Source organism: Plasmodium knowlesi (assembly GCF_000006355.2).
Source record: "Plasmodium knowlesi strain H genome assembly, chromosome: 8".
In the NCBI taxonomy this organism is placed as follows: Eukaryota; Apicomplexa; class Aconoidasida; order Haemosporida; family Plasmodiidae; genus Plasmodium; species Plasmodium knowlesi.
The window spans coordinates 1584190-1608754 of record NC_011909.2 but is presented as its reverse complement, the minus strand read 5'-3'; the positions used below and the strand labels follow the sequence as shown (position 1 = coordinate 1608754).

Sequence of the window (24565 nt, the reverse complement as noted above, 5' to 3'; positions counted from 1 at the left end):
AATGGTGTTCCCCCATAAGTGGTAGAACAACGGAGCGGAGAAGCAAGCACAGTTTTTGGAAAGAGGATATTTCGATGTGGACATGGTTGGCAGAACGACAACTGTTGAATCTCCCTTTACAGTACTGCTATTTTTCCGCTCCTTCGAAACTCGCTAGGCGCACAGAAAAACATGTTGATATATTTTTTCCAACATGTTCGTATATTGTACAATTGCTATCTTAATTCTTTTGGCTAGTTAAAAAAAAAAAAAAAAAAAAAAAAAAGTTAATATACCATAGGAATATACACATGATATGAAAGAGGAAGTTACACTAACGTAGCCGCAGTTCATGCAGGCTGGGGGAGGCGCATTCCAAGTGGGCATTATTCTCTTGATTTTTTTTTTTAAAGGAAGCTAAAAGGGCGTGCAAAAAATGCGCATGCCCAGCGCAGCACTAACAACTTCGCCTGAGCGTTTTGCTTCATCTCCCTGGTAAATTATATCATTCGCTTGATTAATTCATTTATGTGGTTTTCTCTGTTTCCCCAATCACCTGGTCTGGGCTCATTGAAGGCGTGTCGCTTAGCCTTGAAACCCTTCTTGGGTGGTTTCAGCTTAAAGGCCCAGAGGAAATTATTCACTTTTTTAAAAGCTGGTCCGCAAGTGTAAAGTTGGTAAATCATATCTTCAACCCCATGGACATTATATTTACCAAGGTGTTTGGAAATCTCATTGTTCTCCTGAATTTTTTTTCTCGCATATCTTCTCACTTTTCCCACTTTGATGTAACCTCTTTTGTACATTAACTTCCTTATGGTAGAAATCGTTGGGTATCCATAGGTAACAAATGGCTCTACAATCTTTAGCATTTCCTTCGTCGCCTTGTTCACCTTCACGAAGACTCCGTTATGTACTTGAAGCAATCTCAGAAGGCGAAAGACGCTTCTCACCTTTGGAGATAATTTATTTACTCCCTTTAATCTGATCACAAAAACGACTTTCTTTTCTGCCTCTCTGTAGAAGCAATTGTTTTTCCTCGCCTCTCTTTTAAGTTCCACGATTTTCTTTCGTTCCTCTTCGTACTCCTTCTCGTAGCGCAGTGTACGTAGTCGCAACTCGCTTCGCTTCTTCTTGTTGATCTGTGCATGGAAAGGTGTGCGTGTGTGTGAGGGGGGGGGGAAGGGGCACGCGCGAAATGTGATAAGTATGCCCACTATACAAATGCAACAGTGTAAATAAAACGACGAAAGAAAAACAAAGTTATACATGCACATGTATGTATGGTTGTATAGAATAGAAGCTCAGCTGTGATATAACACCACTTGCACAGGTGCATCTCAAACTTACCAGTTTCTGTGCCTTCATCTTTTTCTGATTCTTCTCCTTCAATTGGAGGTACTTCGTGAGCTTCTTCTTCCTCAAGCTCATCATATTCTTCCCGGCATCTTTTTTCTCTTCTTCGTACCTATCCTGTGGAGAGAAGGAGGGAGGGGGGAAAGAAAGGAGCAAAGCCAATTGGTATGATCGGTCGGTGATTCAATCAAGTTATGTACGTCAAATAATGTAAATTACATGTAGGCCAACATAATCCTTCACAATGTACGATAAACATATATTTGTGCAAACACAAGTTGTATGAATGAACGTGCTACACGACATGATATGTTGAAACTGTATCATCCGCACTATCTGTATCACTCAATCAACTCATGTATAAGCTCTCTCCCCTTACCGCCATGGTTAATATGGGTTTCTTTATACCGTGTATCGCTCACGCGAAAAAATAAAAAAATATATATTTTTTTTTGTTTTCCTTTGTCAAGGATGAAATATGTGCCCGTGTGGCCTGTACTACAGAATGCGAGTTTTCCGTTTTGTTGCGCCTGATAAAAAAAAAGGGCTGAACTACTCTCAATTCGCAACTACAGAAGATCGATTTTTTTTTTTTTTTTTTTTTTTAAGGCGTAGTTCCTTTCCTTGAAAAGCGACTTCTCAATTTCAGGGAACTCTTCAAAATTGAAGTTAAATGACGGCAACAAATAAAAAAAAAAAAAAAAACGCTTAAAAAAAAAAGGTTAAAAAAAAAATCATTAAAAGAAAATGTTAAAAAATATATATATATTAAAAAAAAAATAGCGCTAAAAAAAGGCAAAAAAATGCTAAAAAACGAGGCGGAAAAAAAAAAAAAAAGAAATCCTAGCAATTATTGGATCCACGTTGCCTAAACGACCTGGGTGAGGAACGGGCTACACGACGGGAATTCTCGCGGAAGGGAAAAGCGCAAAGTCGTCGTCGCGAAAAAAAGGGAATATGAAAATATAATATGCTGCATTTGCCCATGACTATATATTTTCTCTTTTCCGCAGTGGTCGTTTTGGGTTATGCGAGAAAATATAGTTATAAAAAAAAAAGTATTTGTTATATACAATGCCCCACCACTTCTCCGTGCAACTTTTTATTTTACGCAAGTAAAGAAATTTCCCCTCATATATTTTTTTTTTTTTTCAATATTGTTGCGCACTGTGAGAAGAGTTCTCCTAATGGATGGATTTACTCCGCCAAGTGCAGTAAAAGTGTTATGCGCTGCCAGAACATTCTCGAGGGGAAGGGGAATTTTTTTTTTTTTTAACCCGCGTGAGTGTTTTATTTCGTTTTTAGCCATGTGCCGTGCGCCTTTCTTGTATCCACCGTAGTTGAGAACGGGACCCACCAACCACCCCCAGTGCATACCACAAAATCACCGCAGTGCCATAAAAAGAAAAATAAAATAAACTTCTACAAGTGTGCTCCGAATAGCTGAAAAAGGTGACAAAATGTAAAAAAAAAAAAATTATTACATTTTCAAGTCGACCAGTCCAACAGCCCATTTGCCATTACATCTCAGAGAGTGTGTTATTGTTTTATATCCTCATCTATATATTAGTTGGGGGTAAATGAAAAGTTGGATTACAATGGGATTATAGGGGGCCCTCACTATTTCGCATGTCGTATGATATAGGGGGAGGAAAACGAATTCGTGCAGTAACGCCCCATAACGCTGCCAAGTGGTTGAAGCCAATAGGAAAATGAGCAACCGATCGACATGCATATTACCAGCAATACTACATAACCACATAATTAAATACAAAGAAGCATGTACTCATTTTTGCGCCTTCCTCTTCCATAGCCCATACGTGTGAGAAAATATCCACCAGGACAGCGGGAACGCTTTAAATGTGGCGGCACGGGTTTATTTTTTCCATTTTCCCAACACCGTTGTTTTAGTACTTTTACAGCAACACGCCAATTTTTTTTTTTTTTTTTTTTTTTTTTTTCCTGCTCTTTATGAATCCCCCGTAAATGTATATACCAATGCGAAAAGCAGATGATCATATCTGTTCATTTATTATCATTTTCTTTCTTTTTCTCTCATCGCTTCTTTTCCAAACTGCATTTTGAACAGTACTGGTTTGATCAAATTTTAAAATATCAAGGGAAAATATAAACTTCTTTTCTCACAACACATTATAAAAATATATCATAAGTTTCCGAAAGGAACAGACGTCAATTTTCCTCAGTGATGCTTTCGCCGCGGAACTTTCTCCATGTAAATGGTTCCCTTAAAAAAAATTTCCCTCTTCCCCCCTCTCACGAATTTTTGGAAAAAGGGGAAAGCAAGGAAAATGTTAATGAAAAGGTATTTGCGCAGCAAATATAGGTCCACTTCTGTTAACACTTTTTGTTTTCGCAAATTTTGAGGTAAATAAAAACGCTCCCCCAAGCATACGCGGTATGCACCTTTGCATAAAATGGGCACTGCAGTTATCATACCCCACATGTTGTTCATCCGTGAAGGGTTAAAAATTACTCAGCGGTGTGAGATTGGTCATTTCATGAGGTTCATATTGGTTCTACTTTTTTTCCAACAACGAGGTGATAGGAACAAAATGCGAAAAGAATGACTCCTTGGTGTATCTCCATATGACGATGACGCAAACACGTTACCAACATGTTTTTAACCTGCCATTCGCTTTTTTCCTATGCTCACGTTTCATATTTCCCCGTACTACACGAACGGAAAGGTGAAGGTAACTCGCCAAAATAATGTGATGTAAAAACAGGGTTCATTTTTAATTTACACAAAATAAATGCGACCTATAGAATACCAATTAACGTAGATAGATATCCCCATATCATCTCAGTTGTTTAAACTTCGCAAACTGCGTTATTGTTTTTTTGTGAACTCACCATTCCAAATGTTTTCACCTTCTACCAGACTTTTTTTTTTTTTTTTTTTTTTTTTTCTCATTTTTACCTGTCTATGTCAGAATTTTCAGTTGCACAGGGGGTTAAAAAAGAGGGCTAGTCAAAGGGATATTTTTTTTTTTTTTCGCCTGACGTTTTTTTTTTTTTTTTTTTTTTTTTTCAAAATAGCACTATGTGCACACATGCATGCGACGAAATGGCGACGCGTTTTTGCATTTTCCCTTCTTTGTGGTAAAAAGGAGCATATTCCGCGATGGAAAAAAACACAAAAATGAGGCATTTTGCTTATTCTTCCTTTTAGTCGTCATCTATCCAAATCGCACCTTGTCAGGCACGCATTTGCGCTTTATTTGCACTTCACTCGCTCCGCGGTTTAGCTACCCCCTTCTATTGAACATCACAAAAAAGCTAGCTGGGAAAAAAAAAAAAAAAAAAAAAAGAAAAAGTCGGAAACCTGCCAAACTGTTGACGTATCCCTAACTGTGCTGTGTAGACACGTTCGTAACGAATATAAAGATAGTGACTCTCCTGCGCATTTATTTGGAAGCGGGGAAATCGCAAACAGAAAAGGGGAAAAACACCTGAACTTACGGATAAGCCAACATGGGTGAAAGTAGAGAAGCGTCCTCCCTGGGAATGATGGATTCGGCATTCTTCGTGAGCCGAAAGGAGCTAATCGAGTGGGTGAACAGGACGCTAAAGCTGAACGTAACAAAAATAGAGCAGTGCTCTAATGGAGCCATCTACACGCAGCTCTTGGACATTCTTTTCCCTAACAAGTCAGTCCTTCACAAAGTGAAGTGGAATGCCAAGCTAGAATACGAGTGTATAGTGAACTACAAGCTCATTCAAAACGTTTTCAACAAATTTGGTATTAAAAAACATATGGACATAGATAAACTAATTAGAGGAAAGTATCAAGACAATTTAGAATTCCTCCAATGGTTTAAAGCATTTTTTGAGCGTATCATTGACTATAACAATAAGAACGTAATTAACTATGATCCCCTACAGCGCCGTAAATTGTGTATCCTTGGAGATAGGGGTGACTACAAGTTACTAAACAGCTATATGCCCGATTGGGCCAAGGTAGATATAAATAATGGGAAAGAGAATGTGGTGAATCACGAAAATAGGAATTGTTCTAATGGCCCAAAACGGAACAATGACCACAGATCCAGTGTCAATCAGGACAACGTCACCTCCAGTGTGACCACCCGTGCCGCCACGTCGTCCAGTAACAACAGCAGCGCTCCTAATCTGTGTTACTCCCTCAACGGGAAAAAGCCTATGAAGACGGAGAAACGGTCCACGTTAATCACCACAACAGGGGATAATACCTTAAGTTCCAATTCGTGTAAGGAGATTCATTCTTCAAGGAGGAATCCCAGTGGAGCAAGGCGTCAGGGTATAAGCCCCATAGGGACACAGCTGGAGAACCACCTCCCCACGTCGACCTCCACGAGTAAGCGACACTCCGTCTCAGCGAAGGTCTCCTCGAGAGGCTCGCTCTCCTCTTCGGCGTACTACCACTCCAACAAAAGTAACACCCAAATGGAGAACCACAAAGATGCCCTTTCCCTAAACGAACAAAACAAAAAGCTCAAAATTGAGTTGGAAAAAAAAAATAGCGAAATTTTTTCATTACAAAATAAATTAAAAACTCAGGAAAAGGAAAAAAAACTTTTACTTTTCCAAAAGAATTTTTACTACAATAAGTTGAGGTTTCTTGAGCTCCTCTGCAACCAGACGGATGACGACGCTCTGTTGGTGAGTGACATACAGCATATCATTTATGCGCGCGAGAATACTTACTTCCATCAGACTATATCTCTTGGGGAGAAGGACAGCGGGGACGCAGTAGATCCAAGCGAGATGGAAGGGGCCCAATCAGAAGAAGCGACTCAATCCGGGGAGGCGACTCACTCGGCGGAAGCTATTCACCCTGGAGAAGCCTACGCCGAGACCGATAATGAAGCCCCCCTGCCGGACACCCATGACCACTACAACGCGCACGACTTCGTAGAGCAGACCGACTCCATACAGAACGGCGAGGTAGAGCAGTACGCAGGACACTACAACAACCAAGGCTCGATGGACTTCCCCACCTACTGCTAAGGGGGGGAGGAGAGTTACCACCATGCAGCACCAAACCCCACGATTGCACCAAACGGTGAAAGGTTATTCACCCGACGAATAACCCTTCCCAATTGTCTTCTATATAAATTCATACCTCCCATTTGTTCAAACAAATAATTAAAAAAAAAAAATAAGTTTTCTCCACCAAAACTCTGCCATATATAAGTGTGCTTTAAACTTGTGCCTCCAAAATGTATATCTCCGCCTTGACATAACATCAAAAAAATATTGTCTCCTTGATTGATCCTCCAAGTTGTTTTTCACCAAATGCGTATTTACTGAACAATATGCTTACCGCATTACTAAATCCCTCTTTAATAATTTTTTTTTTTTCCTGCATTTTCCCTCCTGTAGTATGCATCCACCGGTGTGGTGTGCGCATCAGGTGGGGAGAGACTTTGCAAGTTTTCTACTTCACCCCACTTTGCGTCCCATTTTTTTTTTTTTTTTTTTTTTTTTCTTTTAAATGCAACACTTACATATGTTCAAACATTTTTGCAAAAACTAAAAAATTAATTTCGCTAAAAAAAAAAAAAAAAAAAAAAGTGTAATTAAATGGGTGCACATTTTTACCCCTCCTGATCAACCACTGCTAGACTCCCTCACGGCTTCATCAAAATATGGGTGTGGCAACTTTGTCTCAATCACCTCATCAATTATTCCATACCTCTTCGCCTCCAGCGCATTCATGTAGTGGTCTCTGTCTGAGTCCTTCTCAATGGTCTCAGTTGTCTGGTTAGTAAAAGTGGACAAGTAATTATACAACAGTTTCTTCAGATAAAGAATTTCCTTGGTCTGTATCTCTATATCCTGGGGCTGTCCAAATGCATTTCCCAGAGGTTGATGGATCATGATTCTGCAATTGGGCAGAGATTTCCTCTTCCCCTTTTTCCCGCTAGCTAAAATTACAGATGCCATAGATGCTACTAGGCCAAAAGATATTGTCTGTATGTCTGACTTGATGTAATTGAAAATATCCAAAATGGCTAGTCCCTCATTTATGGACCCTCCTGGGGAATTTATGTAAATTTTGATGTCGTCGTGATTTATGTTATCTAAGTATAACAACTGACTGATCATCTCATCGGTCGTTTTTTTATTTATTTCTTCCGTCAAGTAGATTATTCTTTTTTTGAAAAAAAATAACTTCAGGTCCTTCTTCATATCTTTGATGTCTTCCACTCGGGGAATGATCCCCTCCCTCCTCCTGTACCTTCTGCTCATCCTGCTCCTGCCTTTGTGAATTGGTTTTCCTTCAGGAGAAATTTCCTCTAAATGCCTTCCCTCTCCTCCGAGGAAACCACCCACACCCTTGGCAGCATCCATACACAAGTTGCCATTCTTAACACTTTTCATTTCCTTTGTACCAGGGTCACTTCTCGCCACTCCATCTGTCGTGATATATGATGCACCATCTGATGCACCCTCGTCCCTCAGTGTGGCGTTTTCCTCTTCATCCTCTATGGACCGCAGAAGCGAATTGGACGACAGACCCCTGGTTTTGGTGCAGCGGCTGTACACACCACTGCAAACAACAGCGCTGCCCCTGCCTACCCAGTTGTGCCTTGCCTTCCCTTGGGGAACCTCTCCACCCGGGAAATGTATGAAGTGGGCCGTGCTCAATCTGTGTGTATTCCTTTTTGCATGTGTTCTGTTATTTCTCAGTAGGGTGAAAAGCAGAAGCGAAAATAAACATACCATTTCCGCAATGCACGCAACTGATGACCGCAGGGATTGCGTTTCACTAAAAAATTTTAAAACAGTTATGTTCCTTTTAAAAAGTTAGGCAAAGAAGTCGGAAGGAACCAAGCGCGCATCTTTGCACGTCCGCATGCGCAGATATATATAGATATGTACATACATGTGCACGTTTGCTCCTTCAACCTGCAGGAATGCTATCTGCAGTGCGTGTAAAGCTGGAGCTATGGGGGAGAAAGCCTCAGCGTTCCCTTCTCCCCCAAAGAAAAGGGAAGTCAACGCTTACACATGTAATGCGGAAGGGAATTACCCATTTCAAAATGAAGAAAAAGGGGATGGACTAAAACTTTCCCGCCTCGTAAACGCGGCATAAATGAACAACGAACAGATAGCCCAAATTCGGATAACTCTATGACTCCTTCCATTTGAATATCCCCTCCCATCGCAACCTAGTTGCATTGGGGGAAAGCATCCATTCGGTTACTTTCATTTGTCATTATTGCGTCCTTTATTCTACATAACCAGGGAGCAGCAAAGCTGGGGTTCCTCTTCATCCTCTTTTTTTTTTTTTTTTTTTTTTTTTTTTCCTATTTTTATCTTGCGTGGCAGGTTTTTCTCTTCTTTTTTTTTTTCAACCCAGCGCAGTTTAGGAGTTTCACGGAGCCGGTTCTGAATAGTTCCAACAAGGCAGAGCAAAAAAAAGGGGAAAAGGAGAAAACGTGAAAAATGTGGGAAAAGCGTAAGAGGGAGCATAGCACCAATTTGGTGAAACGCCCCTGTGCAGAGCAAAACAGATGGTGTGTGCAAGCGGAAGGATACAAAAACATGAAGGGACGAAAAAATAGCTAAAATTATAAGATAACAATGTGTATAGCTTTTTTTTTTTTTTTTTTTTTTTTTTTTTTTTTTCATTACTTGTTAATAACTTCTATAATTTTCAGGTATCGCAAGGTAGCTATTTTGGCTTCTCCTGGTGGGGGGGGAAAAAAAAAATTTGCAGCAAAAGGAGATATAAAATATGAACCGTTCAGGCAAAGTGGGGAAAAAAAAAAAGAAAAAATAGGAATAATAAAATAATAAAATTGCGAAAACTGCAAAAAATAGAAAAAAAATGTCTCTTCTCGCAGGATAGACCAACCTGTCTGTCCAAAGACCTGCAGATTCATCTGAGTCAGCTCGGACTTTTCCACGGGGACGCAGCTGCGGGGGGAGGGGCAAACGTGTGAAGGTGTATGAACGGGGTCTTCACGGTGTGCAAATGGCGAACGGGAAAATGGCGAACAGGAAAATGGCGAACGGGAAAATGGCGAACAGGAAAATGGCGAACGGGAAAATGGCGAACAGGAAAATGGCGAACGGGAAAATGGCGAAAAGGCAAATGGCGAACAGGAAAATGTAGCAAATGTTACACACGGGCACTCACCTGCCCTTCTTTATGGCCATGTCGTACAGCGACCTGTATATCAGGTTAATGTCGTCCAACTTGGCTCTCCGTCGAATCAGTGCGGGGACGGACTGGAAGGTAGCGTCGTCGATGGGGCAGAACAAGCTCTCCTTATCGGTGGCATTTCCCTTGTTCACTTGTTCGTTTCTGTTATCTTGTGCGATGTTTCCGTTATTCAACATCCCTCTTTTTTCGTTGTCCCTGAAATCGCTAGTATTTACATAGTTTTTATAACTGCCCGAGTCACACATCCCAGATTTCCCGTTGGGTACTTCGGTCCCCATGTCGTTTAAGTTGTTTTCATTTGTTTGCTCCCCTTTGCGGTCTACACATTTTTGGAGATGTTCCAGCTGTAACAACTCATTAATTTCATCGTAATTTATGTTAAGCAAAAACTTCTTTATATTGTCGTAAAAAAAATTATTTAAAATAATTTCCGAGTTGTTATAATTCATAAACTCCTTGGAAGTGATATTCAAATTATTTTCCAAGTTCAGCAGAAAGTTGTAATTTTGCATTTGCCTGTGCATGTATTGTATACTCATTTTTTTCCGTTCATACAGAACATTTAATTCTTTACTTATTCTGTGCAATTCGCTTCTTATATTTTCAAAATCGTTAAGAATTAGAAATGGATTGATGTCATCTTCATACATTTTGCACATTTCGTCTTTGAGCTTCCGTTCGATTAGCTCGATGTCGCTGTTCATGTTAAGGAACTGCGAGATGGATGAGGGAGAAAAAATATCAAGTGAATCACACGGTGCAGTGTTCCATTTTTCTATATTAACATACATGTGTATAGGGTATACAGAACTGTCTTTCCAAAAACACCAATGTGATGTGATCCAATGAACTCACCTTCTCCTTCAGCGCGTCTATTGACAACTCCATCGTGACTTTCTCTCCTGTTATGTTCAACTATTCAGCCTGCAGGCCAGTTTACACGCACAGCCACACTTTGTGTGCATACATATGGCGCGGTGTGCAGAGCGCTCCCCCTCGACCCCTTGGACGCGAAAAGGCATACAAGCCCTTTTGGGAGGAAACGCTTATTTTAAGTTGTTTAAAAAGGGGGTTATTGCCATGTGCGAAACGTGGAGAAAAAAAGAGAGGTGTATATGCATAATGGCTTGCCGTCCTGACACATCGTTCCTTCCATCGCGTATTTGTGAGAGAAAGGAAAAAATGCAACCCCTAACATGTCCTAGCAAATCCTTCCCTGTTCAAAAAATATGAAAAAAATTTCCTCGTTCGTATGCCAAGAAATAGCGGCGGTGAAATGTCAATTGTGATGACCTTCGGAGGAAGAAAAAAAAAAAAAAAAAAAAAAAAAAAAAAAAAAAAAAAACTCCTTTTCCTAGCCAGTATGTACATACCTAGCCATGCAACACACGCACGTCCAAGAGGGCAATGTGCACTTCAAGGTTGAAGTTGTAATGAGGTCCATTTCTCGACTCACTTCGCAAATGTTCTGCAAAATGAGGTGTTACGTTCACACATCCGTGCAGGCTTATTCATTCATTGGTACTTTTCCCCATTATTTTGCTTTCTGCCCATATCAGCCTTCTCATTTTCCTGTTCATCTGCAGGATCGGGATAGTAACCGCTTCAGCACAGGAACCTTAGTGCTTTGCATCCGTTTGATTATACTCCTCTATCCATCTTCACCTTTTTCTCATTCTTTGAAATTGCGCCAAATAGTATATACTTCCTATCCATTTCGCTTTCCATCGCTATATGCAAACCCCCCCCCAAAAAAAAAAAAAAAAATGTGTACATCCGTTAAGCCATTCATAAGGACATGAACGAACATGTGCGGAAAGATGGAGAGACCCGATATAGAGTACTTAAATCTCCCTGAAAAAATAAAGAAAAAGTTGTATGATTGCAACATAAATACGAGTAAGTATAAATTTCTTCGGAGATGAGTAATCCGATCGCGGGAAGTACCCATTTTCATACTTGTATATATATTTATGTGTATGCGTCTACATTTGGCATATCCGCACCATCCATGTGAACTGTGTAGTGAAAGTCTATCCAGTCATACCTTTTCTCATCCCCCCGCAGTTGAGAAGTTAAGTACAAATTATCTGGAGAACGTGGACGCGGAGGTTGGTCATATATTTTAAGTTCATTCGAACAATGTACGGGGCGGTAGCGATAAGTGCATATCCGACTGTGTGCATACCTATACATTTGTGCATGTACTCGTCAGTACATAAAAAATCCACTTGTCCCAAATTGCAGGAGGTCAATGTAGGACAGAATGAACTGTTTAGTTACCACTTGCGAGAATTGGGAGTGCCAAATGACTGGGGGGAAGAAGGCCAAGTAGACTATTCGAAGAACCCCCTCCATGGTTACAACCACGCCGTGAGCGATCAGGAAAATTACTGCTACGGTGGGAGTTCTGTTAACACGGATGATGGGGGAGGCTCGACTGACGGCACGATGGTCGACTCCATGAACGGTTCGGTTGAGTCTCCTTCATCTTCTTCATCAGCGTCAGTGCAAATGTCGACATCTATGATAATGTCCATGATGAAATCCATGCCCATGTCTACCACGGGACATGGGCACGCCGTACCAACTTCTCCTCTGGGAAGGAGAAAATACTCAGTGCTCAAAAGTATCAACCCCTTGACCTACCTGAAGAGCAGCAACAACTCAGTCGGCGCGTCGGAAAGACTCACAAATAATAGCATACCTGTAGTTATGTCTAGCTGTAAATCCCCCAAAGGACTGGAGAAGAACTTTCTGGCCTGCTCTAATTATATGAAGGCATCTCTGAGCGAGGTAACCTCTGTCAAAACGAATAGCCATGCACTAAACAAGCTCCTCGGAAACGGAATCCAAAGATCCAAAATATACTTCTTCTATGGGAAAAAGACAAAAATGAATAAAGTAATTTTGCTTAATTTGTTATGCGACTTCCTCTCTGGAAGCCCCCCCACTGCAGTGGCTGTGTTCATATATTTCAGCTACATTAACGACGTTACTGTAATTGAAAAAATTTTAAAAAAGAAAATTACAAGGGAGAGAGAAAAAAAGGTCTCTTTGGATGATATCCTTAACAGGTTATTTATTTTTCGTGTCCGAAATTGGAGCGAACTTATCAGCTTCTTGGCAAATGTAAGAAAGCAGAAGAACCCCAAAAAAGGGGACCAGAAGAACCCATTTACAAGCCAGCTAGCCAATTTGGCATGCATTGGAATAGACAATTTTACAAATTTGTTCAAGCAGTTAAGTGTACAGAACACGAACACCTACTTCTACCTCGTCCGGGAGTTAAAAATTCTTTCCGTTACGTTTAACATTCCCATCCTTATATTTGACTATGCAAAGTATCGAATGGAAGGAACGGTTCACTCGGGAAAAAGGCAGTGCAATGAGGAAGAGGGCGCACAGGACGGTAAAAGCACAGGGAATAATTACCATTACAGAAGCAGAAAAACAAAGTGGAACGCGAATGCTTGGTTGAGTTATGAGAGGACAAGCCGTTTGAACCGTTCAGAAGAGGAACACGCTCCGAATGCTCTCATGGATGATGTGAAAAATTGGACCGGTAGGATGAATAAAAGGGCCAAGTGGAAAATTAGCCCACTGCTCTTTGACAGCACGGATAGTAGTAGCGGCACGGAGGACTCGGTGTCCTACGCAGATTACCACCAGGGAGAAGGCAACAGTCTTGGCAGTCTTGGCAGTCCTGGCAGTTCTGGCAGATTAGAAAGTGAGCCAAGTGTTGACAGTGGGCGAAGTGTTTACGGTGAAGGAAGTGTTTACGGTGAGGGAAGTGTTTACGGTGAGGGAAGTGTTTACGGTGAGGGAAGTGTTTACGGTGAGGGAAGTGTTTACAGTGGGAAAAGTGTTTACGGTGGGAAAAGCATTTACCGTGGATGCTCCCCCTTGTGCAAATCAACCGAGACGGGCCAGGACCACGCCTCCTCCATCAGCATTCACATCGAAGAAACAACAAGACAGGGATCAAATGATGATAAAAAAAACGCATTCCCAATCTTGCACAACAGCAAATATAACTCAAACAAAACGTTCGTGCCGTACTACACTTATAACTTATTCGATTGTGTCCTGGAAATTGAAATCCTTCAAAAGGCGCGAAGCAGTAAAAAAATTGTTCAATTCACTCTACTGAAATCACAGAATAGCATTACTCATTTGTACGTAAACTGCTGCATTCAGAAGTGTACACTGATGGACGTGGCGTAGTCGCCCAGTGGAACTCACCCACCCGTGCGACTGGGTTGTAGAGTCCATGTTTGAATGGAGAAGGTATATCCTTCTTTTACCATGTAGCTTTTTTTTTTTTTTTTTTTTTTTTTTTTTTTTTTTTTTCGTTAAAAATAGCTTGTTATATGACTTGTTCATAATTTTTTTTTTTTTTTTCCTTTTTGGTATTTTTTCATTTTTTCCGATGGTTCCCTTAGGAAATCCATTTATGTACAATGTACTAGCTAGCCAAATGATCGTTTTGTCACGTTTCGCAACGGTTACTTCACCGTTGTAGGAAAAGAACACGCGTAAGCACACGCACGAATAGGCACGCATATACAAAGGCATACAAAAAAAAAAAAAAAAAAACATTTTCGCTTTCGAAACGAATCGCACAAATGGAAGCCTGACGTATATCTTTGTCAAAAAAAAAAAAAAAAAAAAAAAAAATTGCCAAATGGAAGGTGTCTACGTCAACTCAGATAACGTCGCTCAAGTAAACAAAGCATAAAAATATTTTGGCGGTCCCAAGGCTGCAGAAGGGGAGGAATTAAAAAAAAAAATGAGGCTGAAGTAGAAAAATGCACAGGGAAGACACGTGTGATCGTATAGAGTAACCACTGATGTAATCCCAAAATTGCAAACATCAGCACACATTCCTGCTTCACTCGCCGAGGGGGGGCGCTACACTTACCTGTCATCGTTATGTATGCTGCAGTAATTGTAGCTCGGTAGGAAGAACAGCGAGCCGGTCTTCACGGATTTCGTCTCCTTTCCGATGGTTAGTCTGACGTTGTCGCCTTTGTAAATGTAGCCATACTGCGGTGAGGTGGAGGTAAAAAAAGATATATTGACAAGGCAAAAAGGAAGAAAATGGACCATGCAACAGGAAGAGTATTAACGTTGCAGTCGAATCTATTAGCATCAGAAAACGCAATAAAGTAAGTACATGTGCATGTGTACATATATATTTTTTTCTTTTAAGATTACTATGAGGTTGTGGTTTATGTTGCCAAGCTCGATGGATCTGTTTTTCGCCAAAATGACATTCGTCGTTCTGCTTTGGGCCGTCAGTATCAATGGGCCGATCTGCAAAAAAAGAAGAAATAAACCATGTTGGGGGACCACCTCTCTTCCATAATGCGCAGGAGAGTGCACACCTTTTAAAGGGTGCCCAGGGGATTCCCCGCCGAGTTACCTTGACGCCGGACAGCCTTTCCCATACCGTGTCCGCGGGATTATAGGCGACTCCTTCGGAAAGAGAAAATAAAATAAAATGAAATGACATCACATCATATAACGTACTGCTATTTTTCCACGTGATAGCACGTCAATGGTGCAAGTGCGTGTCCAACCGAGTGAGCCAAACAAATGTGCACCACACCCGATAGGCCATTCTCAGCGACACGCCTTTTTTCAAACGTACTGTACGAAAGGGTCTTGTTGTTCTCGTCCACAAATGTGGAGAAATCCTGGTCCGCTCTGTGCTCACTCATGGAGTTGCTGTCATCGTTGGACTTGTTTCTATACGAGTCCACCGACTTGGTTTCCACATGGTTCATGTTGCTTTGATTGCTACTACTGTTGCTTCTTTTATAATGTGTATCTCCTTGTTCCACTTCATTTTTTCGTCTTCTCCCTCGTCTTTTCTGTACCTTTTTTATTTCTTTCTCTGAGTTCCTTTCATCCGACCCACTTCCATTCGATCTGCTTATCCTTCTTCTATTCGTTTGATATTCTCCCTTGTCTCCTTCGTACGAGTGATTTTCCCTAATGCTTCTCCCCTGTTCAAAGTTCCTGTTACAGAAATTGGGGTCTAGATGATTTGCAACATCTGGTTCGAAGGATCCGTATGCTGCCGCGTACTTGTCTCCATTGATGTCTGCACCGAAGTGATTGTCCGTTCTGTTTTGGAGGAGGTAGCCGTTGTGTTGGTTCATATGCTGGTTCATCTGCTGGTTCAGTTGCTGGCTCAGTTGCGGGTTCATGTGCGTGTGCATCTGGCTCAGATGCTGCCCTATCTGGTGATTAATATGGCTGCCCACTTGTGGGTTCAGGTGTTGTCCTACAGGAAGGCCCATCTGCTGCGTCATCTGTGCACCCAAGGGGTTCATCTGGTTTAGGTGGTTCATGGGATTGTGCGGATCCGCCAGTTGATGCCCCGCCGTCTGTCCAAGCGCTTGCCCATGCACCTGTCCAAGTGGCTGCCCAAGTAGTTGCCCTAGGACCTGGGTGGTTCCTCCTAACTGGTAACTCGGGGCTTGTTCCATTGCTATTTGAAGGTGCGCATTGGGATTACCCATGTGGTTGCTATAAACAGGGTTAATGACAGAACCCATGTTGTTGTAAAGGGGGGGGAGGTGGTTCTGTTCACTGTTTATGTTACCGCTATGACCACTGGCGGGGACACCCGTTTGGTTATTCTGCTGTAAAGTGGGAAGGGGCACTGCCTGCGCCGCTGATACGTTGCTTTGGGAATCGTTCGATGGGGCCTCTTCCGACGGGGTCGTCGTTTTCTTCAATCTGGGTCTGCCCCGCTTCCTCTTCACCGGCGCTTGCGATTGTGGTGGTTGCGCTTGTTGTGTTGGTTGTGTTGGTTGTGTTGGTTGTGTTGGTTGTGTTGGTTGTTGTTGTGGTTGTGATTGCTGTGGTTGTGGTGGTGGCTGGCATACCTCCACGTTCGGTGGAATGCCCTGAGTAGTACTCTGTGTGACCATATGGGGCGGGAGGGCATTTCCAACCATCGTTGCACTACTAACATTGGTAGCATTCTCATTAGGAATACTTGTGTCCCCAGTGGGAGGGCGCATTTGCGCGGCTTCACTAACTTCTCCTCCTGTATTCTGCAAAACCACCCCAGTTACATTCTCCTTACCATCCCCTAAAGAGTGCGTGGATTTTTCCGTCAACACATGAGCACCAACTACCATCGTGGAGGCACTCTCCCCTGTTAAGTTAACCTTCTTTCCCTCACTATCTATGTCATTTTTATTTAGACGTGTCCTCTGCTCATCGAAGGTGCAATGGTTACCTTCACTTTTCTGATAAGCTACATTGGCTAGATATCCATTCTTCTCATTCACTCCTTCTTCATCATAGTATGGCTTGCTACCACTTTGACTCCCTGGAGGGCTCTTCTTCGAAAAAACATTCCTTTCACCATCGTTTATCCGCGACTGTTCGTACTCATCATATGACATAGTACGTGGGTAATAATAATCTGCCTGATCTGGTGGTGATCCCCCGTGAGGATGGTACTCCTCATCATAATAGTCGCCATCGTAATAATCGCCATCGTAATACTCCTCCCCTTCATAGTTACTTCGACCCTGAGTACGACGGTACCCGCTTTGGTAATGCTTGGCCGCATGATGTACTCCATTAGAATCACTGCTCAACCTTCGGTGCGCACGCTTACCACTGTAGTAGTCGTTTGGGTACTGTGCCCCCCGGGGTAGAACCGAGGTATACGCTCCGCCATACGAATCAGGTCTGTCGTCACTATCGTGATCATCACCACTTTGCCTTTCGTCGTACATCCTATTTCCCCCACGAGGATATGTACTTATCTGGTTCTCGCTCGAACCCTGTCTTCGATAGGACGGATTCACCCTACTTATGTATTCACTTCGATGATACCGGTGGGGGCTACTAGAACTGGGGCCTTCGCAATACTTAGTAAACGAATTCTCCTCCACGTGATGATAAGGATCCTCCATCCGACCTCGGTTCGCCCCACGCACACCCATTGGGTACCTCCTATTTCGATACATGCCCTTCTCATAATTCGCCTCTTCGTCCATTCTGCCATCATTCACATGCATCCGCTCATCACCACCATCATGATCCTCCTCTCCGCGCACCTTTTTGTAACCCCTACTGTGCGCACTTCTAAAGTATGTGGTTGCAACCCCTTCTTCACATGAATGCATGTCACGCGCTGGATACACACCATCTGCAAATAACTCATCCTCCTTAACACGCGCCATGTCTTCATCATCATAGGGGTAGTTCATATATGGATACTTCCCCTTCTGTGCTTTATCATGCCCATTCATTTGTACGCTTCGTGATGGGTACTCTTTTTCGTGCATGTACTCTTGTCTGTTCGGCTGATCTACATGATGCATTCTCTTATTAACTTCCTTTTTTATTTCTAAATGGTTTGAGTCGTCCATTCCATACCTATCATCCCCTGCGATGTTCGCATTTCCATCTGCATCAAATCCGGTGTCTCTCCTTACGCGCGCGACGCGATGGTATCCTTTTGCGATGCCACTGTACTGATGGAAACGATAAGCACGATGATTTGCATTTTCACCTTCGCCCCTTTCTCCCCCCTTTCGCGCGTTCCTCATGTGGCCCTCTCCGTATCGACCACGCACGGGGGTTCCTTCATTTTGAAAGGCTTCTTTCTCAACATGGTCCATCCCTCCGTCTGTGCTACCAGTTAGATCCATATTCGCCTCGCTCCCTTGGAATGACGCCTCCCCCAAGACTATACCGTTCGGCATATCTGCAAACGGTCTACTACTCCTAATATGTTTCTTCTCGTACAATCCCTTTTCATGAAGGTAGTTCTGATTCCCTCCATCTTGGTTCTCACTGCTCACGCATTTTTGAGCATCACCACCATTGCCCTGTCCGGGTTGCTTCGGAAGGAACATATATTTTTTTCTCTTCTTAAAATCTACGTTACCCTTTGGTTCGATTTCTTCGATGTGCTCGTAACTGTAGTGGGACGATTCATCTTGGTAGTTTCTTTCGTCATAGTTCTCTCCACCCCGATCGCTCTGCATGTAAATATCTCCCCCCTGCTCCTTCGCCTCTATATATTTTACCCCTCTGTCACTGTTGTACCGAGAGAGCTTAATATCCTTTCTCAAATAATGGCCTTCGCTAAATCTGTTGTGGCTTCTTTCTCCTTGGATATTCTCCTCGAATACCCCCTTGGGAGGCTCCCCTTTGCCCATGCGCAGTTCCTTCACTTTCGATAAATTCCACACTGAATCGTACTGAGACGGAGACTCCCCTTCTTCGTAATCCCCATCATTCTCAACATCTGCATGTTTCTCCCTCATCATACTTTTTCTCAACTGTGCTATCCTCCTGATGACAGTTTCCTTATCATCACCCCCGTCTTTTCTTATGTTCACAATTCTATATACATTTTTGTTCAGACGAATGGCCTTCTCGTCGTTGCTATTTTCCGATTGATCCATTTCGTCCTTATACTTTTGCTTTTGAAGTTCAGTTTCCTCATCGCTATTATCATCATTTTGTAGGGATTCATTCGATGCATCCATAGTAGCTAATCTTGTTCTTCTCTCATCACGACTGTATGCTTCTTCGTATTTACTGTGATCTTCTCTACCTTCTCGATTTTTTCCCATCTGATTAACATTGACAGGAGATTCATTTTGAAAAGTGGAATCGAAAAAGGGGCTATGTTTTCTCCTTTCCCCATCTGAACCCCTTCCACCAGTATACCTTTTAGAAACAGATCCAACGACACTGGTTCTTACTTTTTTTCCTTTACTTATTTTGGTGGGACTAGAAACGGAATAACATGATCCCAGCGTAGAAATGTCGTTATCGAAATAGAATTCATCTTCTTTTTCCGAATCGTAAAAGGAGGATACGTCATCGTCCACGTAACTGATTCTACTGAGTGCATTTTCTAGCTGATCATTTAGAAGTTGCGAACTGTTCAGGCGATATATTTCACAGATATTATCAGTGTTCTGGGTGGTGTAATCCTTTGTCTTTTTATTTACCCCATCAGTCGAATTGCACAGGGGATCACTCAGGTTGCTCAGGTTCAGGCTTTCGTTGTTTTCTCTGCACGGGGAGGGGGGGAATGGAAGTGAAATTAAAAGTGGAAGTGGAAGTGACAATCGCGGTGGAAGTGGTGGTGGAATTGGAAGTAAAAGTAGAAACAGTGTAAAACGTGGTAGGGATGGCCAACGGGGTGTGCACAGAGGGGAGAGGCAAGTACGACATACGCCACCATACACGCTTCTCTGTTGTTGATCTGCTAGCGCAGGTGAAGCGCGAGCCCTTGATAATTCCCACCCCACTTACAGTGACGAGAGGGGTTTCCTCTCTATGACGGTGAATAGCCCATTGCTCGCTGTGGACTGATCAAGACCCTGCACAAGGGGAAAAGGGTTGCGCCTTTGGGATAAGTGCATGCAAAAAAAAAAAAAAAAAAAAAAGAATGGTGAATCTTCGACGTGCCGTTCAGGCTATCTCGCCGCATCGCAGGAGAAGATCATTCCTTCGATGAACTCCCCATAGGAGGGAAGGGCCTCCTTGCAATGTCTACTTACAAAATCAAATTTCTTTTCATCGATCATAATTATTATGGGTGTTTTTGATTTATCTTCACTTGGGATGAGATGCGAGAAGAGGACAAGACAAAAGATCGGATGGGCTGTAGCTCCCTCGGTGAGCACAGCTTTGTGGGCTCACTACTGGGGGGGCACACACACATACACACAGATGTATATAGATATGTGTACGCATGGATGAATGCATCTGCGTATGAGCACGTAGGTATGCACTCGTGGGTCTGGCGGTTGGATACAAAAAAATAAAATAATATAATAAATAAAATAATAAATAAATAAAATAATGAAATAATAGGTAAATAAAATAAAATATTGGGGTGTGCTTTAAAATAGGGAGCGCCCGCAATTCTGTGCACTTCTCCCCGCCTGGGCTAGAGAAAAATGACCACCACCCCCCGACAATCACGAGGGTCGATAGTCTCCGCCTCGTGTAGGCGAATACGCACATGTACACGACGCACTGCGCATTCGCCCAATTTGAGCATCTGCACGATCGCGCATATATATCCACTGAGGAACGACAAAAAAACGTGCGTGTGAAAATGCCAGTTGGTTCGCTACACCATTTAAGGGGGGAGCAGGAGAGCGTGCTAAACACTTGACCAGTTCGCCTCTCCTCAAGTTAGCTTTGTCCCTTTTCTCGGCATACGAAAATAAATGTGCGTGCAAGTGAATTTATTTGAACATGTACTTATCCCTACGTTGGCATAAGTACACATATCCATGTGCACGTGTAAAAGCATACACTTATCTGCCTCAAAATGGAAAAAAAAAAAAAAAAAAAAAAAAAAAAAAAAAAAAACACATTCCTAGTGCTGAATAGCTTCGCGACAAAATTAAAAATTTCAGTAGAGCGGGCCATTCGGCAAGCATGGAGGTAGCTCAAAAACAAGAGAGTGGAATGGGCGGAAAAAATGGAAATAAAAAAAACAAAAAAAAAAAAAAAAAAAAAAAAAAGGAAAAAGGAAAAAGGAAGAGAGGGAAAAAAGTACATACTCGCGATAAATAATTTATAGTCATTCTCGAACTTAAGGAGAGGATTCCCCTTTTGTGCCATCCGTGCACTCAAAAGTATGTGTATACTTTTTATTACGTGGAAAAAAAAAAAAAATATAAAATAATAATAATAATAATTGAAGGGAAAGAAACGATAAGGGCATACCAAATGGGGCAATTTCATCCGACAGGAGGAGCGAAGAAAAAAAAAAAAAAAAAAAAATTACTCCTCGCAAGTTTACACTTTTATCATTTTTAATATGGCCACTTCACTCAGTAGACGTTTTACAAAGCAGAGGTGGACTGGCACATGTTCTCCTCAGCTGTGTATGATCACGCATGTGTAAATTTTCGCCTTCTTATAATTGTAATATCCCTCGCCATGTTTGCCTTTGCAAATTAATTTTTTTTTTTTTTTTTTTTTTCCATCCTCTTCGGCGTGGTTTGGACTAGTGCAACTTTTTAAAGGCGTGTTCCCTCTATTAGTTTTTTTTTTTTTTTTTTTTTTTTTTTGCTCGATTGAATGCGTTCCTCTTTTACCCATTTTGCTGTTCACCATTTCCCGCGCGGTGTGCAAGAAAGAAGGTACAAGTGGTATAATGGTCAACGTAATGATTGATTGTGAATGACTCAGTGACGAGACATCTCCAGTTCTGCGATTACAATATGGACGAACGGCGCAGTCGCTCGCGCAAGCTATTCTCCAATTGAAGGGGTGTATGCCCGCCTGCCCGTGTTGCGCTCCCCGCAATGAGAAACATATGTAACTTCGGAAAGCCCCGAATAGGTGTGGTGTCGAAGCAACTTTTAAATGAGATCACCAATGCCACTGCGCACCGCTTCTCGAGGTGGGAAGGAGCCCAAAAAAAAAAAAAAAAAAAAAAAAAAAAAAAAATTAATAAAATAATGAATAAATAAATGAATATAGGAATAACAGTACAGGAACATCCTCGTTCTGTTTTCCCCTATTCCTCACAACGGCTGGTAAAAGCGGACTAGCAAGAAGCTGTGCCATCGTCCTCATGGCATCGCTTCGGCGACACGGTTGAAGGAACTAGTCCCAAGGGGAAATGCTTCAAAATATTGGTCCAGTTCTTAGGCAATCTTTTTTTTTTTTTTTTTTTTTTTCTCTCCAAATGAGAAGAGCCGAATGATACCTACCTCATTAATAATTTTGTAACGCTTTTGGACGAAGGCGTGCGTGCGATTCGTACCGTTTCGGTAATGATTCCTTTTCATTCCCGAGATTTCCAACCGGGGGGAATTTCTACATAGAAGTGTAGAGGATACCCAAGTATAGCAGTGAACGGGTTCCTTTCTCGTCCACCACCAGTGAACCTTTCTTTTCTCCCTAGTACTACACTAAAGGGGGAAAATTGAAATGGACATTTATTCCTTTCCCTTTTCACTGTCCCATCTTGGAAATAATGCAACGGAAAAAAAAAAAAAAAAAAAAAAAAAAAAAAGGCTCATTCTTAAGAGCAGACTGCACACATGTGCAGTTGAGCAATTAAATGAACTTATGTGTGGTAACCTCCACGTGTGTAAATCTTTAAGTCTATTTTAATGAATAAGTTTTGGTCTTTCCTCAGCGTGTGCTACATACTTTTTCATTTTTGTGGGGCATTGAAATTACCGCATTGTTATGAAAATCTGGTCCTGCGGAGTGCAGAAGGACAAGCAATTCGCGCCCCCCAGAGGTACTACATCCACCCAAGGAAAGCCAAAAGAACAGAAAGGAGAGGTAGGAATGTACCTCCCTGCTACCACAATACGCTTCGCAACTATGGGAGGAATAAGCACACTAGGCTGTTTTATAGAAGCAAAAAGGAAAAGGACATCCAGGAATCAGGCTACATGTATCCCTTCGATCACTTGGAGAAAAAAAAAACGAAATTTCCTCCTGACCCCTACCAGCCAAGTGAAGAAGAGAGGGAAGAGAACGTGGCAGATGTGTTCGATGATCAGCTAAACGATGATGAACTCCTGAGCTTTGACGAGGACGACGATGCGAAAAGGCACTTTGGAGAGACAACCTTCAACGCACCTATCAGTGTACACGGTGCGGAGGGGGGGAAAAACAACAATGGTGCGAATGAGGAAGACAGCATGAATGACGAGGATCCGGATAGAGCAGACGACTTGATACCACGCGAACTCGTGGCGGAGGCCGAAAAGGGAAGTGTCGTTCCATACCAACCACAACACGAACGGGAGGTAGTAAAGATCACTGTGCACTCCGTAGAAGAACAGAGAATCAAAGCAGAAATGATGAAGGATCAACTATATTACCTATTTCACTCCTCCATGGACAGTGCTTTCATCGAATCCTTTAGACTGGAAATTGAATTGTCCATCCGTGAAGAGGAGAAGAACATATCGGTAGGGTACACCTTTGGAGAGAGCCATTACGAAGCGCCAATATCGTGCGTAGAAGACCTAATAAAATTTTCCCATCGTTTGCAGAAATTGTTGATCACCAGAATAGAAGATGTTCAGAGGGACAAAACTGATGGAGAGATGACCTACTTGAGTAAAAGCATGCGCAAAGAACTTGAGAGGGGGAAAAAACAGAGGAACATTACACACACCTCAAAACAGAACTTGCAAATGAGTATCGAGTCGTCCTTAAAGCTGATAGAAAAATGCAAACAAAAACTGTACAGGCAAAATTATGAACGTACTTTACACGATTTGAAATTAGCATACAGCATGTTGCCGTGTAAATATTATGGATTTTTCCTCTCCAGCATTGCTGCAAATATATCCATGCTGTCCTACTACACAAATGACATGCAAGGCGCTCTTAACTTTTCTCTAAAGGCAATAAAGTACGAACCGAAACATGCATTAGCGTGGAAGTGTCTAGGAGATGCATACAGAAGCTTCCGGAAATTCTGGCAGGCCCAAAATTTTTACGACATAGCAATACATTTGGGCTATAAAGACGACAAGGGAGAGAACTTCAAAGAAATCGTGGCCGAGTTAAACAAATTAACAGTGGCTTCTTTGAAAAAGGCAGATACTTTAAAAGAAAATATGAGCAACTGCACCAACGTTATCGTGAAGAAAAACATCGGAATTGTGTTGAATAAGAATCCCGATTCGATTGGGGGTTGTTACGTATCCTACATCATTGAAGGAGGAAAAGCGAGCAAAAAAAATTTCCACCATGGAGACCAAATTGTCGCACTGAACAATATCGTTACGTATGGAAAACCAATTGACTTCTGCTTAAAAGCTTTCCAAAAGAATGAAGGTTCCTACGACATTGTATTCTTCAGGGGAAATATTATCGAGCTGTACGGTCTGCGCGCCTACAAATATTTGATCGAACATGGTTTGTTTCATACCCTCTTCGAAAATGAAAAAATTGCATCCTTCAAGCGAAACGAAACCATTTTGTTTGACTTGCGTGGGTTTGGTACTTTTTCCGAGTACGGCGTGTCCAAGGGGGAATCGTAAATGGCCA

The 24565-nt window shown here is 42.1% G+C and overlaps 7 protein-coding genes across 7 annotated transcripts; 3 read left to right on the top strand and 4 right to left on the bottom strand.

Annotated features, from left to right (window-relative positions):
* Positions 1 to 479: 479 nt before the first annotated feature.
* On the bottom strand, positions 480 to 1720 carry PKNH_0835500 (60S ribosomal protein L7, putative; the record flags this gene model as incomplete). Its single annotated transcript, XM_002258937.1, has 3 exons — positions 480 to 1121; positions 1330 to 1452; positions 1715 to 1720. The coding sequence occupies 3 exons, from the start codon at positions 1718 to 1720 to the stop codon at positions 480 to 482; spliced, it is 771 nt and encodes a 256-aa protein (XP_002258973.1).
* A 3110-nt stretch (positions 1721 to 4830) lies between these two features.
* PKNH_0835400 (microtubule-associated protein RP/EB family, putative) lies at positions 4831 to 6345 on the top strand (the record flags this gene model as incomplete). Its single annotated transcript, XM_002258936.1, has 1 exon — positions 4831 to 6345. The coding sequence occupies one exon, from the start codon at positions 4831 to 4833 to the stop codon at positions 6343 to 6345; it is 1515 nt and encodes a 504-aa protein (XP_002258972.1).
* A 603-nt stretch (positions 6346 to 6948) lies between these two features.
* On the bottom strand, positions 6949 to 8067 carry PKNH_0835300 (ATP-dependent Clp protease proteolytic subunit, putative; the record flags this gene model as incomplete). Its single annotated transcript, XM_002258935.1, has 1 exon — positions 6949 to 8067. One exon carries the CDS (start codon positions 8065 to 8067, stop codon positions 6949 to 6951), a length of 1119 nt encoding a protein of 372 aa, XP_002258971.1.
* A 590-nt stretch (positions 8068 to 8657) lies between these two features.
* Positions 8658 to 10402, bottom strand: PKNH_0835200 (spindle and kinetochore-associated protein 2, putative; the record flags this gene model as incomplete). The annotated part of the gene is made up of 5 exons (XM_002258934.2): positions 8658 to 8733; positions 8980 to 9034; positions 9203 to 9264; positions 9488 to 10227; positions 10370 to 10402. 5 exons carry the CDS (start codon positions 10400 to 10402, stop codon positions 8658 to 8660), a joined length of 966 nt encoding a protein of 321 aa, XP_002258970.2.
* A 920-nt stretch (positions 10403 to 11322) lies between these two features.
* On the top strand, positions 11323 to 13741 carry PKNH_0835100 (conserved Plasmodium protein, unknown function; the record flags this gene model as incomplete). The annotated part of the gene is made up of 3 exons (XM_002258933.1): positions 11323 to 11413; positions 11582 to 11625; positions 11762 to 13741. The coding sequence occupies 3 exons, from the start codon at positions 11323 to 11325 to the stop codon at positions 13739 to 13741; spliced, it is 2115 nt and encodes a 704-aa protein (XP_002258969.1).
* A 481-nt stretch (positions 13742 to 14222) lies between these two features.
* On the bottom strand, positions 14223 to 20103 carry PKNH_0835000 (conserved Plasmodium protein, unknown function; the record flags this gene model as incomplete). The annotated part of the gene is made up of 7 exons (XM_002258932.1): positions 14223 to 14277; positions 14439 to 14563; positions 14735 to 14833; positions 14943 to 14995; positions 15171 to 19585; positions 19829 to 19896; positions 20077 to 20103. The coding sequence occupies 7 exons, from the start codon at positions 20101 to 20103 to the stop codon at positions 14223 to 14225; spliced, it is 4842 nt and encodes a 1613-aa protein (XP_002258968.1).
* A 2556-nt stretch (positions 20104 to 22659) lies between these two features.
* On the top strand, positions 22660 to 24558 carry PKNH_0834900 (conserved Plasmodium protein, unknown function; the record flags this gene model as incomplete). The annotated part of the gene is made up of 1 exon (XM_002258931.1): positions 22660 to 24558. The coding sequence occupies one exon, from the start codon at positions 22660 to 22662 to the stop codon at positions 24556 to 24558; it is 1899 nt and encodes a 632-aa protein (XP_002258967.1).
* Positions 24559 to 24565: the final 7 nt, after the last annotated feature.